The sequence below is a fragment of the Mus caroli genome, chromosome 13 (genome assembly GCF_900094665.2).
Source record: "Mus caroli chromosome 13, CAROLI_EIJ_v1.1, whole genome shotgun sequence".
NCBI classification, from domain to species: Eukaryota; Metazoa; Chordata; class Mammalia; order Rodentia; family Muridae; genus Mus; species Mus caroli.
In genome coordinates, this window is record NC_034582.1 from 44,324,959 (window position 1) to 44,339,036 (window position 14,078).

The 14,078-nt window shown below is 49.6% G+C and overlaps 1 protein-coding gene across 7 annotated transcripts in view; it reads right to left on the minus strand.

Moving 5' to 3' along the window:
* The window catches only part of Wnk2 (WNK lysine deficient protein kinase 2), a 107,713-nt gene that overhangs the window by 54,183 nt on the left and 39,452 nt on the right, over positions 1 to 14,078 (minus strand). For all 7 annotated transcript variants that reach the window (XM_021180038.1, XM_021180037.1, XM_021180036.1 and 4 more), the window contains 4 exons: positions 10,643 to 10,815; positions 8,824 to 9,044; positions 3,439 to 3,596; positions 339 to 427 (listed from right to left, as the gene is read on the minus strand). In XM_021180038.1, coding sequence (XP_021035697.1) covers positions 339 to 427; positions 3,439 to 3,596; positions 8,824 to 9,044; positions 10,643 to 10,815 — 641 coding nt within the window. The remainder of the gene's footprint in view (positions 1 to 338; positions 428 to 3,438; positions 3,597 to 8,823; positions 9,045 to 10,642; positions 10,816 to 14,078) is intronic.

The following is a 14,078-nucleotide window of genomic DNA, read 5'->3' on the forward strand; positions in this document are numbered from 1 at the left end:
TTCTAGAGCTATCGAGGGGTCCAGAGGTGGAATCTGTGGGTGGGACATGGCCAGAACAAGTCCACTCCTACAGTGTACAGCCTACTTTCCAAGGAGGCACAGAGCAAAGCCCTGTATCCGCAGCACTTCAGACTGAATTAGGAGCCTGTCTCCAGAGGCAGGGAGGGATGTGGGAATCTACACTGCTTACAGCAACTCACAAGCCTGGTGTCACATAGCCTGGCCTGGGAAGGCTGCATGGAGAACCCAGCCCTAAACGCCAGCTGGATCAGCATCAGCTGGAGAACACTGGCGAACACTGGCGAACACTGGCGCCCGGCGCCCGGCTTGCAACTCACCTCTCCTCTTTGTTCTTACAGATGCACTCCCCGATGATCTCCTTGATCTCAGGATCGTGCACCTTCTCGAAGCTGGCCGGCTTGATGCCCTGAGGAAAACAGAGCAAAGTTACCTGGCACCACCCAGTGCTGAGGCACCACGAACACCCTGGTGTAGCCCGAGGTCCAGCTTACTACCCAGGGCTCTTCCCAGCCTGAGGCCTAGGACCCATTGGAGCCTGGGTCTCACTGAGCTGAGGGAGCTATGAGGCAGAATTCTGGGAAGGAAAGAACGGTATAGATTCCATAAGTCTACAGTCTCCTCAAGCCTTTGCTTAAAACCAAGATGAGTTCGTAGTCAGCACCACGGATCTGGGCAAAGAATGAAGGAGCTGTAGGCTGAGGCACCACGACGCTTACACGGAGCAGGTTTGCTGCAATGGTACAGTGTGTGGCGCTCAAACAAACTAGTAGAAATGCTAGGAAGCAAGAAGACAGGACTCCTCACCAGGCAGGAAAGCCAGACAACAGAAATGAGAGCACACTGGGAGCTAGGGGCCTGGGGAAAAGGGCAAGGGTAAAACTCATTGCAGCTGTGCAGTAGTCATAAAAAAAAATCACTTCTGGTGATGAGCTGAAATTACAAAGAACCAACCAACCAGAAAAGGAAACTTCACAGGTCACACATGCAGATGAAAAGACAGGACAACCCAAGCTGCTGGGCACGGAGCAGAGACAAACAGACACACACAGCTCTGTTCCCTTCTCTTCAGGATTTGTGACATTAAGGAGGTGCAGGTTGGCACATAACACACATATTAAGTAGACCACCAGAAGGACAGGATGGTGAGCACTGAAGGAAAATAAGGCACACTTAAAGCCCGAGATGGTGACGTAGGCAGTCAAAAGATCGCTGTAAGTGTGTGGGCTTGTAAGCATGATGCCCAGTGCTCACCTAATTGCCAGGTTTGAAGACATATGCTTATAACCCAGCATTGGGAAAGGCAGAGGCAGGCAGATCCCAGGACACAATGGCCAAACAATCTAGACAAAATGGTGAGTTCTACAACTCTAGGTTCAGTCAGAGAGCCTTTCTCCAAAGTAATGTGGAGACTTAAGGACTGAGGAAGACATCTTGACAACTTCTGGGCTCCACACATGCCTGCATAGGGAGGAAACCTTGGTTCTCTAAGCTCTTCCCTTCAGCACAAGGCCAGTAGTCAATGTTCCTCCCACTCAGGGAGGACACAGAGGACATGTTGGGTGCAGGCCACGGCCCTCCATCATGTTGCCATGAGGATCGTCATCTGGCACCAACACACAGCACAGCCTCCCCCTGTGCTGTAGACCCTGATGCTGCCGCTGATGCTTCAGGTCCAGCAGGTCCAGCCGTGAGCATCCACAAAGCTGTCCCTCAGCTTGGCTGCAGAGCCTGCAGGCAGAGGCCCCAGCAGGGCCTTCCATACCAGCTGCCCCTCATCCTGGTGAAGAGCCTCAGCCCAGGTCGATTTCACACTTCCCACAGAGCCAGGCCTTCAACCCACACCTGGGCTGCTTCCCTATTCCATCCCCTCCCGGGGGAGTCAAGAGCACTGTTTGTGGTCACTGCTTCTGGCCACTGGCCAGGAAGAGATTCGGGAGGGAGAGGGAAGCACCAGCCACTCAAATCGCACAGATTCTCTCTCAGATCAGAAGTAGGAGCTGGCAGGAGGGAAGGAAGTAACTAATTACAAAAATAAAACACATTGAAGGCTCAACCCTTCTTTGCTTCATTCTTCAGCAAGATTCAGACTTTAAAAGCCTTGCCCTTTTAAAAAGGCTTTTTGGTTTGTTTTTTTTTTTGGGGGGGGTTTAAGGAGGAAGGAAGGAAGAAGGATAAGAGAGAAGAAAGGAGAGAAATACACCTGCTGAGCCTGGCTGCTGCATCCCCACTTGGGCAGACAAGGGTGAAGAGTCTCAGAAGGGTCGGCACTATGCTGCCTACTAGCCAGAATGAGAGGCACAATCCAGTCTTCTGCCTAAGATGTCCCTTCCTGTTCCCAGCCCAGAGGACAAACCCCCACCTACTGTGTACAGAACAAGCTTGAAGCCCACTGATCCTTTTCTACATTCCACACCGATCTCACCAAGATCTCTCAGGCCTTTAACACCCTGCCTCCCTGGCATAACTTTACACCAATGTGGCCTTCTGGGCAAGGCCATCAGCCAAGGACTCTTGCTGGGCACCACCTATCTATAGTGCACACAGAAGGGGCTCAAGGCAGCTAAGTGACATAGTTCAGCTCTAACAGCAAAAGGGGTTCCATACCACCTGCAAGAGGGCTGAGCTGGGTGGGTGGGCCCAGAGTGGAGCCACGTGGGCACCTAGGCCATGTATACTTGTAGAGGTAACCTGCAAGTGGACATAAGATGTGCAGACCAAGCACAGGGTCCCACTGGGCTGCCCAGGCTGAGGAGGACACAGGAAGGACTATGGAGATGACAACAACCAAGGTCAGGGAACACCCTGAGGGCCTGTTGGCCTCTCCATGAGAGCAAAGATGACACATCATGAGAACCAGCACAGAGGAGCCCTGGCCCAGCTGTTCCACCTCAGATGCTGTGTTTGTTCCACCAGCATAGGGGCCACCACAGTGAGGGGAGGACAGCCCAATCTGTTTGCACAGCTGAAGCCTCCGGATCAACTCAGAAATCACAGTGACAGTTAAACAAGGACCGAGGTTCCCAGGCTGCACAGTGCTGACAGCCGCTCAGAGATGTGCTTGGCTAGAATGACAGTTTAGCAAAAAAGGAAAACAAACTGTGATTCTAAAATAAAGAAGATGGGGCTTCCTGACAGCCAGCCTGGGTGCACTTCCCGAAAGGAGGCCTCAGCACAGTTACAGTCTCTCAAGCCTTAGTTTTTCTTCTTCCTGGGTCTCCTGGGTCCACGTAGGTAACAGCCTCTGGGCTAACCACCCCACGCTGCACCATTACTTTTTTGCTAGACTTCTTACCCAAGCAAGCCTCAGGGGTCCCCAGGGTAAGGTGCCCGTGCTCGCTCCTTTTCTTGCACAGCTGCCCAAAGGACTAACCAAGGCTGTTTGTTGTCCTTACTAACAAGGTGGCTGAGTGGACTCACACAGGTGACCTTGCGATAGATCTGGGCGGCGTTCTGGCACTCCGAATAGGGGTACTCTGAGGTAGCCATTTCCAGCATGCACATCCCGAAGGCGTAGACATCAACCGACTCGTCGTAATGTTCCTCGTACATTTCAGGTGCCATGAACTCGGGGGTACCTACAATCAGGAGCAGCAGACACAGTTATCACTGATCATGGCTCCTTGGTCCCATAGATGCTCCCAGCCTCCTCTGCATGTGCCCCACGATACACACCAGACAACAGTAGAGTCAACAGATCCCAGCGTTTTAAGCAGGTGTGCTCTACAGACTGTATCCAAACCTTACCTGGAAACAGAGCTTCTGGGGACCTATTCTCTGGGGACCTATTCTTTGAGCATTACCCTGCCTTGTGTGTGGATATTGTACCCCTCAAAACAGGTCAGTATCAGTGTATTCTCAAGTCTCCCCAGAGATGACAAAACTGTTGATTACCCCAAAGTTGCCCCTGTCTGAAAAAACTCAGTAAGGCCTCAGTGTCCCTAGAAAGGGGAACAACTAGGTTTTCTGGGTGTAACTAACAATGAATGTGGCATGCGGCTGTCACTCTGGGAGGGGAGAGGGATGAGCAATGGCTGCCACCTGACACATTCCACAGAGACAGTGCTCATGAGGCATCGAGCACACGCACGAAGTGAAATGACGCTTGCCCCAGCGGCCATGTGTGTGAACACGTATGAACATGCGTGTGGAAGCCAGGGGGTGACCTCATAGTGCTACTCCCCTGGCACCGTCCCCCACAACTCTTTTTCTCCTTTTCCTTTGGGTCAGGCTGTCTCACTCTCCTGGAGCGGAGTAGCCTAGGCTAGCTAGCCAGTGGGCCCAGAGATAGAGAGTAACCAAGCTGTTGCTTCAAAAATCAAAACCACCCACTAGTCTGGCTAGCCTGCTTGCTCTGCCCTATAACCAATAGGATTAGAGGCTGGTTGCCACTCTAATGGCTGTCATTATCAGGTAGGTTTGTGCTAGGGATCTGAACAGTTTAGGGACCTTCAAGCTTAGGTGGCAAATGCTTTTAACCTCTAAACCATCTCTCTAGCCCTAGGTTGGTATCTCTTGACCATTATTTCAGTTTAATATGCATTGAGTCTCGCTACAAACTGACAAAATATAAAAACATAAGTATGGACTTATGTAAAAGACAGAACTATAGGAAAAGCCATCAGAAATGACAGAGACCAAGAAGAGACCTCGTGCTGAGAAGTTTTATCCTTTTGTATTCTTGAAATTCTTTGGTACCACTACTACTAATGTTCAGTATGTTTAAGTTACTTCCCATCCCTTGTCACAGGATAGTGACTATACTTCTTAAGCCACAAGATGCATGACACAGATGTCCCAGGCAGGGGTAGTCTACAAGTGGCTCAGGTCCTTCCCACCCCTTCGATATATCCTTGGGACCCCAGGATATCCTGGGGATTACATGGGCCCAGAGCACAATGATCACTCAGGAGGGTCACCATGGTGGCAGCTGGAACACAGTGAACAGGTCAGCTGACTTGGCTGACAACCCCAAGTCTCAGGACGAAAGGGCTCCCTCCCCAGGGCTATGTCTATTGCCCATAACGCCACCCTGTAATGCCTCTGCCAGGGACTGTGTGGGACACTTTGTCCTGTGATAACAAGGAGAAACCACAAAACCTTTTCCTGCTAGAGGGGCCAATAAAGAGACTCCAGGGACATGGCCTGGGCCCTAGAGAAGAACTGTGACAGGAGCCAGGCTCCCACGACTTGGAGCCAAGGCAGCTACAACTTAGCATGCGTAGGAACCCGCACTCTTAAAGCAGAGACTCCACTCACTGACTGTCCACATGTTATTAGGGTCAACAGACAGTATCCCTGGGCTTGGACTCTTTGGGGACCTACAAGAACTGAGGACCCTCCTCTGCAAGAAGTATCCTAGACAGCCTGACTCTAGGAGATGGGTCAGAGGCTGGAACTAGCTCTGCACTTGTGTGTACATGTGTGTACTTGACTCATTTTTCCTTTTCATCTCACTAAATTAAATCTGAATTTTAGAAATAACATGTACACATGCTTGTACGCATACACCACAATGCAATTGTCCAGGCTGACGTCCCACCCATTAACCCATAGTTTTATGTTCCATTGTCAGCTGTGGAGCTTCTCACCCTGGGCCTGTGGCTGCCCTGCATATCTGCCTGCACATCTGCCAAGCATCCCTGGGTCCCTGAAGATGAGTCTGTGTGAGAGAAAAAGCGGCAGTCCCCACCTCCACCCCAGGCAGGCCCAACCATTTTACCAAGTGCTAGGGAACGTTCCACACACTTCTCCTCTCAACAAAGTCAGGCAAGACTTCAGAGGGTCTAAGCCCTTGGCCACCTTCTCCTTTCTAATGGAGAAGTAACTTTAGCTTGTGACTATAGGAGATCTCTGCCCTCTAGTGAACAGGAGAATGTATGCTGAGGCGTGGCAGGAGTAGAGTAGGTAGGGACCCTCTCCAGCTTAACACCATACTCATCGTATAGCCCCAAGTCTATGAGTCCTGAGTCTGTAATAGAAGACAAATGGTTTCCTCCACGGAACCCAAAAGCTTTATTTTTTTTTAGACTTCCTTTATGTTCTTGACTTTTGTCATAACAAGAAGGAATTAACAATTGGCCCTGACCCGTTTCCTCACTAAGCAGGCAGAATCCATCTCCCCATGTTCTGGGTGGACCCTACATTGCCTGGAATTCCTAAACACTTACCTGTTGCATCTGCATGGTACCCAACCGTCTGGGCTCCCTCCTGCCCTCTACCTGGCATGCCCACCCATCCAGGACTGACCTGTAGCTCTTTCTAGAATACCTATCTTCAGTTTGCCTTGGCCTCTTTCCCATTTCACTTTTCAAGGGCAAATTGACAAAGCCTGCTTGGAAACTGCCCAGAGCTCAGAGGCCAGAGCCCTGGTCACCAGGATGGAACACACAGGCCCTCATCTGGCTCCACTATTTCATAGATCAGGAAAGCAATGCCTGTCACACCCTGATTCCTACCACCTCCAAGAAGACCTCTTGGGTGAGTCAGACCTCAACAGCCCCAGGCGTCTGCCTTGGACACAATACAAGCACTACTGTGTCTCCTTCATTCTCAGGTCTACAAATGGACCGTGGGGCTCTCCAGTCCCACCAAAGCATCTAGAACACACAATGTGGCTGTGAGGCCCATGTAGCCTGCTATAGGTATGCTAAGGTTAGAGGTATGCATGTAGCCATGTCTGGCTTTAAAAATTATATTTAAAAAAATACAACATACAACACTGTACTTAGCCTAAGTGATCTGAGTACTACTGCTTATCCCTTCCACTCACAGGCCCGTGACGAAGCTCCGTCTGCAGGGCCTGGGGATACCTGGGTAACAGGCCTTGCGGAGCCCTCATCTGGCCTCATCCTCCCCAAATACAGGACTTTCCAGCCAGTGCCCATGGGAATCCCCCTCAGTAAGTCTCGTTTCCCCACCCCAACCAGAAGCATGCAAGTACATTCCTGATCCTAGCCTCTTTAACTTTCTAGGTGTCAACAAGCAAAAGCTGGGGTGACAGGGGACACCCCACAGTGCTGGGCACTCAATGGTTCAGTGCCTTCCTAGGCCTGCCAGAAGCACCATCCCGAAGTATTCTTATCATCCAAGCCAGCAATTCGAAGTGTGTGTGTGTGTGTGTGTGTGTGTGTGTGTGTGTGATGTACATGGTATATATGCATGGTGTATATGCATGATGGATGGATGTAAACACACCAAAGTCACATGATGCCTGATGTTTTATTCTATTGTTCTCCATCTATTCCCTTTAGATAGGGTCTCTCACTGCCCCTGGAGCTAGGCCAGTGGCCCAGAAATTCTCCCATATCCCTACAGTGATAGGGTTATAGACATATGTGCAACCACATCTGGCTTAAAGGTGCATAAGTTACTTAAAGTGTGGTGTGTGTGTGTGTGTGTGTGTGAGTGTGTGTGCCCGCGCGCCACATGTGTCAGGGTAGTGACAGAAGCCAGATCCTCTGGAGCTGTAAAGATGGTTGCAAGTCACCTGATATGTGTGCTAGAAACTAAACTTGGTCCTCTAGAAAAGCAATACATGCTCTAGTTAAGAGCTGGGTCATCTCGCCAATCCCACTGCCCAGCTTTTTAAATGTAGGCTCTGGGGATTTGAACTCAGGTCCTTATGGTTATGTTGTAAGTACTCTTCCTAGCTGAACTGTCTTCATGGCTTAGCTCTACCTATTTTCAGACAGAAAACTGAGACTTGGGTCAGTTCCAGCTCCCCAGTGTGCTACTCTATCAGGATAAACGGGCCAGAGATCTAGGCTCCAAAGGGCCATTGCCCAGATAAGACAGCTACACTAAATATTACATTCCAAAGACACTACTAAAAATATAGCAGTTCCCCAAGATTGCCATACTGGCTAATGTCTTTCCCCAAATAATTCATAAGGGCCTGAGACCAACCTTACTCCTTGTCCTGTTCATGTGAGTAACCAGCCTTGATGGAGGGCCACACCTGACTTCAAGACAGTGAAGGGCCCAAAACAGTTGTTACTGAAGTCCCTCTAATGTTCTTTCCAAAGCCCACAAGATCCTTCCCAGCGTCTGCTAGATACTTAGAGCTATGCTAGTTATTTCAAGGTTGGACATATAACATGATCCAGACCCCCTTTATCCTTAAACAGAATTGCAGGCTACTACCCCAGAACCCAGAGTACCATCCCCCAAAAGTTGGCCAGGAAGGTCTCTCAGAGGAAGAGAGGCCTGGAGCCAAGGCCCAAGGACAAGAAAGGACCCAAACCCTCAGCACCACCTTCCACCACCATGTAGATACGATACTGAGCCTCTGATCCACCTTTCTGTCAGACTCTGCACATTGTCATTTCTTTGTGCCCCACAGCCTTGGGTACTCCTCTCCTTGATTACCGCGACCAGCTCCAGTCTCACTTCCCACAAGCAGTGTAATTCCTCTGTGGTAACACTACTTCCTCCTCCTGAGCAGCCACAGTGTCCACCACAGCTCAGAAGTTGGCATCTAGCCCACCACCCTTGGCAGGAAATCATAGAAGGTACCCAACACAGCCAAGACTCTGATGCAGAGACCCCGTCCCCCACCCCTGAGTCTGAAAGGACAGTCAGTGGGAAACAGAACCAGTATTTCCAGGCAAGCTAGAAGGCAGTGTGTTCCCCACTAGGCAGGTCCTCTGGCTGAGCCACCAGAATTCTGGGACTGCTTGGATACCCAGGTACTTGGATGATCCTCCTGCACCAGGTCTGAGGTAACTGAGCAAATCCAGGCTTCCATGGCTCCTTGAATACTGTGTGATTCTCTATGTGCCTCTGGAGAAGAAACAGGCTCACCTATCACACTTTTGGCAAAAGACGCTCTTTTAAGGGTGGCCAGACCCAAGTCACCAATCTTCACAGAGCCGGTGGGCCCAGTGATGAAGATGTTGTCACACTTGAGGTCTCGGTGGATGATGGGGGGTGTCCTTGTATGCAGGAACAGCAGGCCCTTCAGGATCTGCCGGCACCAGCTCCTCAGTACCTTCGGCTTCATCACCTTGAACCGCTTCAGGTACCTGGGGGAGGGGCAGAACCATCAAGCAGTTCTCCTGCTGCAGGCCCTGAGGAAGGCCAAGCCTGGAAAAGTCTAGTCTCAGCCACATGAACTTTGCAGCTGTGTGGGACAGGCAGTGAGGGGAAAGGGATATGCCAACAGTTCTTCTACCCAGGGTTTCTCAGCTGGATCGAGGTGGCCGAGCCAGGACCTCGGCCCTCCACTAGATCTTTTCATTGGAGACCTTGCTCCCAAACCCATGCCAACCATAGTCTTCATCTCCTGGATGTGAGAAGAAGCCACAAAATGGGGCAGGGTCCCAGCCTAGCATATGAATGATAGAGGAATACCTACAGTCAAAGGTCACAAAGGCCAGGCTATCCTTGCAACAAGCTGTGTGCTGGGCCCTGGTCTCACCCAGCGGGGAGGTAGGAAGTGACATTCCCTCACTGAATTAGCACAGTAGAGTGAAGCTACCCAGAGGCAGAAAACATCAAGGTCCTACTTGGGGCTCAGGGTTAAAATGATTCAGAGGAACTCAACTATGGCTACCCGGAGGGGACATTCCCATACCCCTATATAGCACAGACCTCGGGAGACAGTAGCAAACTGCCATGGGCACTGAACCCCCAGCCCGTTGCTGTGTCATGTTTGGCCCTTAATGTCTGCATTTTGCTTCCAAGCCAGCAGAACATGCCAGGCTGGCCTCTAGGCAAACAGATATTGGCCAGACAAAGATCCCAGACAAAGCAGACAAAGGAACTGTGTCACAGGGAAGTGTCCTACACAGGGAGAGTGGAAATAGTCGCATGGTCATAAGAACCAGTCTCATTTGCTACAAGAAGCCAAAGGGAGCCAAATGTTAGGAAGACTATTAGGTCTGAGTCTTCTCACTTGGGGAACGGGCTTCCCATGGCTTAGAGAAATAATAGGACTCAAAAAAGGGCACTGCTGAATAAACACCAGATCACAGACGCCAGCCAGGTTGACCCGAGCATCCCAACACCTGTTACCCTATCACAGCTCCTACCGAAGGTGTGGAAAGCCTTTTGGGGTACTGCTTGGCAGGAGTCTGACATTGGCCAAGGACAAGGAAATGGGCTTCAGACAGGAATCTGACATTGGCCATGGCAAGGAAGTAAGCTCAGGCAGGAATCTGACATTAGGGCATAAGGACGTAAGTTTTGGCAAGAATCTTACTTTAGGCTGTAATAGGGAAGTAGTGTAAGGCAGGAATTTTAGTCTTAGGGTACAACAGAAGAACAAGGCTTCAGGCAAGATTTTGGGCTTGGACAAGGAAGTGGGTTCAAGTATTTAGGTCATTATGACAAGCCCTTGGAAACAACTGTCATGGGAGTAATCACGGGACTTGCTTGCTGCTCTGTTAGTTCCTTATTGTACTGCTTGCCCAAAATACTTGCATGTAATTAAAATGATATAAAAAGTGGATTGGAAAATAAAAATTTGCCTTCAGTCTCAGAATTGACTGAGGTCACACTACAATGTTGTCTAACTGTCTTTTTTCTTTTTAATCCTCATTCCTGCACTGGAGAACCTGTTGACTGACTGAGCAGGCTTGGTCACGAAGGCTACCCCAGCCCACATGTGTGCAGCACTTACGTCTTCAGTGTCCCCGAGGTCATCAGCTCTGTCACCAGCACGATACATCGCTTGCCCTTGGCACTGGACTCCCAGAAGTCATAGAAGCGCACAATGTTGGGGTGCTGTAGACCTTTCAGCATCTCCGCCTCCTCTTTGAATCTCTGACGTTCAAGCTTGGTGAGCTTCCGGTCCTAGAGACAGAGATAGGTGCACTGGGTGGTTGGTGCCCTGGACCCTGGCAGCCACTCTCCCTTCTTCCAGGTGAGTTCAGCAGGAGACGCCTCAGGGGCAGGTAGTCCCCAGCAGTGACATGTAGCAGAATCTACCCTTTCTTTCTGCCCACCGTGACAAATGGCGCACCACAGCTAACCCTTGGGCCCCACAACCCCAGACACAGCCTGCCTGGGCCCTCTGTAAGAAAGAAGTTGCTCCAGGAAGCTGAGAAGCAGCTCACACGCCATGCAGCTGACTGAGCTCCTGCACTTTTTCCTTTAAAAAAAAAAAAAAAAGCCTTGGAGGCCTCTGCTCCCTCAGAGCTCATTCATTTTAGAGTATTCGTTAAAGGGATGAAATGTCAGCTTGCTTCTAAGGCATACACAGTGGGGGGAGGTGCTCAAGACCCAGGAGACTGCAGTGCCAAAAACCCGCACTGGGCTGATGAAGGGCCATCTTGGCAAAGGCAATCCTGAGAGCAGGCAGCCCAGCCCTTGGAGCAGAAAGAAGCATGCTTCGCCTGGCTATGGGTCGCTGTGCTTGGCCTGGTGGCAGAACCAATCTGCTGTCCCAACGTTTACGAACATCACTGTGGGTCTAGGGATGTAGCTCACTGCAAACAGGGCTTGCCTGCCATGCACAACGCCCTGGGTTCAATCTTCAGCACTCCATGAGCAAGGCCTGGTGGCCCACACAGCACTTGGGATGGGAAGGCAGAAGGATCAGCAGTTCAAGGTTATTTTGAGCTATATAGCGACTTGGAGGTCAGCCTGGGCTATATGAGAACCTGTCTCAAATTAAAGAAAACAAAACCTCATTGCTACCTTGAAACTTTCAAGTTGTGTGCCCTCTGCCCTAGCCCCTGCCTCATTAACCCCCGCAGCCTATCTAGACCCTGACTCTGCCATCTCCTTTCCCAAATCCATCCATGGATTCTCATCCTGGAACACTCAAAACAACCCCAAAGAGCTCACACGCCCCCAATCTCTGCTCTGTGCTTCCAAGTTCTTCTCAGGAGATGCCACAGCCATGGGCCCCAGGGTGACCTTCCCCCATTCTCTAAGCATAGAACAAAAAAAAACCCAACCAACCAAACAAACAAACAAACAAAAAAGGGTCAACTTCAGAACAGTGGCTGTCTCAGGAGNGGGCAAATTCTGGAACTGAGAATCTGGCGTGCGGACGGGGGGGGGGGTGTTTCTGGGGTTGGGGGTGGTGAAGGATGTTTTTTGTTAGCTTGGGAAGAACTGGGGATTGAGTCCAGGGCCTTGTACTTGCTTCTCAAATGCCTTAGCTCTTAGCTACAGCCATAGCCCAACCCATGCTTGTGTGTGTGTTGTGTGTGTGTACAATGAAAACTTGTTTAGTGTGTGTGCATGTGTTCAAGCCCAAAAGCATATAAAAGCTTGAGATTCATATCTGATTTCTTTGGGGGTTGCAGGAGTGTGAGACAGGGTCTCTCTGTAGCTCTGATTGACCTCACACTCACAGAGATCTGCCAGCCTCTCCCTGAGTGACAGCACTGGAGTTACTCTCCACCTCATCTACTGAGGCAGAGTCTCGCTTAAACTCACTGATTTTCCTGGTCTAGCTAAGCAGTTTGCTCCTGGGATTCTCAGTCTCTGCCTCTGGGATTAAAAGCAGGCTGCGCCACCCACCCAGTTTACTTACCCACTAAGCTTCAGATATAAACTAATGCTTTCTCAGCCAGTGATTCAACAACTGAACTGTCTCCCCTGCCCCAGGTTGAATGTTTTAAGATACATATTTCAATGTTTATAAATTACATTTCAATTTTTAAAATGTTACAAAAACAAAATTAAAAGTTAAAACTTTCCAAAGACTGAATAAGAAAGGTAAGTCTAAAAGGAGAGAGAGAGGGAGAGAGAGAGAGAGAGAGAGAGAGAGAGAGAGAGAGAGAGAGAGAGAGAGATTGATTAAGAAACAACAAAGAACTACCTGGAAGACAAACAACTATGTAACCGTGGCTATATACAGCAGAATAGCATTTCCCTGAATTAAAGGGAGACTGTCTTAGGATGAAAAGGCCTGATAAAATCAGGTCAGTAATGAAAACTGACCTACCCTCCAGATCTGTCCCGGCGAAACTTCAGAATCTTGAGGTTTGAAAGGATTTCCTATCTGCAAAGAAATGGCTCAGGCAGCAGTGAGTGGGGTCAGCAATATTGGTTGTGGGGAGGGCAGCAGCATCCTCAAAGTGCTGACTAAGAATTCTATACCCAGCCAAATAATGCATACCTCTCCAGGCTGATGAGACTCATTAAGTAGAAACTCAACTCAAAGTGCCAACTAAGAATTCTATACCCAGCCAAATGCACACCTCTCCAGGCCGATGAGATTCATTTTCCCACATGTAGAAACTCAAAGGTTCCTATATGGGAAGTAGGAACATTTCATGCCCTCTAGATGAAGTGAGCATACTGCAAACAGAAATGGATGCATCAGGGTTGGGGAAACAGCTCAGCAGGCAAGAGAGCTTGTTGTGCAAGCATGAGTTTGAATCCCCAGCACCCACATAAAGGCCAGGTGTGGTTGTATGCATCGAGGACCCCCTATACTCAGTGCTGTGGGCGGGTTGAAAGGCTTGCTTGGCCATCAGTCCAGATTCAAGTTCAATGAGACATCCTATCTCAAGTGAATGAGTAGAGTGATAGTACAGGACACCAGAAATCCTCTAGACTCTACAGAGGCACATGTAGCTGCACACAGACACATGAGCATAAATCACACATACAAAAGGAATGAAGCTAAATTGACTTTGGGGGCCACTGATGAAGCAGCCAAGAAGATGGCTGTTGGGCAGCTCAGCTTCCCCACAAAGCCTTCTCAGTGCAGCAATATTGTCTCCAATTCCCTTCCCATGGGCCTAGTTAGTGACTTGGGAGAAGCCTCAGAGCACCACTAAAGCCTAAGTTATTTTAAAATATTCACCATCGACCAACAACAGCGTATGGCTCACAATGCAATGTCCAAGCTGTAAATAACAAAACTAACATAAATAGGACGTGAGAGAAGGTGCCTTGCATAAGCTATGGTCCAGTATTGTCTTCCCCATGTGAGTATAGGTATGTGTGTGTGTGTGTGCATGTGTTTGTGTGTGTGTGTGTGTGTGTATGCATGTACCCTCATGTACAGATACATGCATACATTCAAGTGTTGATAGTTATCTAACCCAGGGTCTGGCACAGTATTAATGATGCCAAGTAGCTAAAGGTGATAA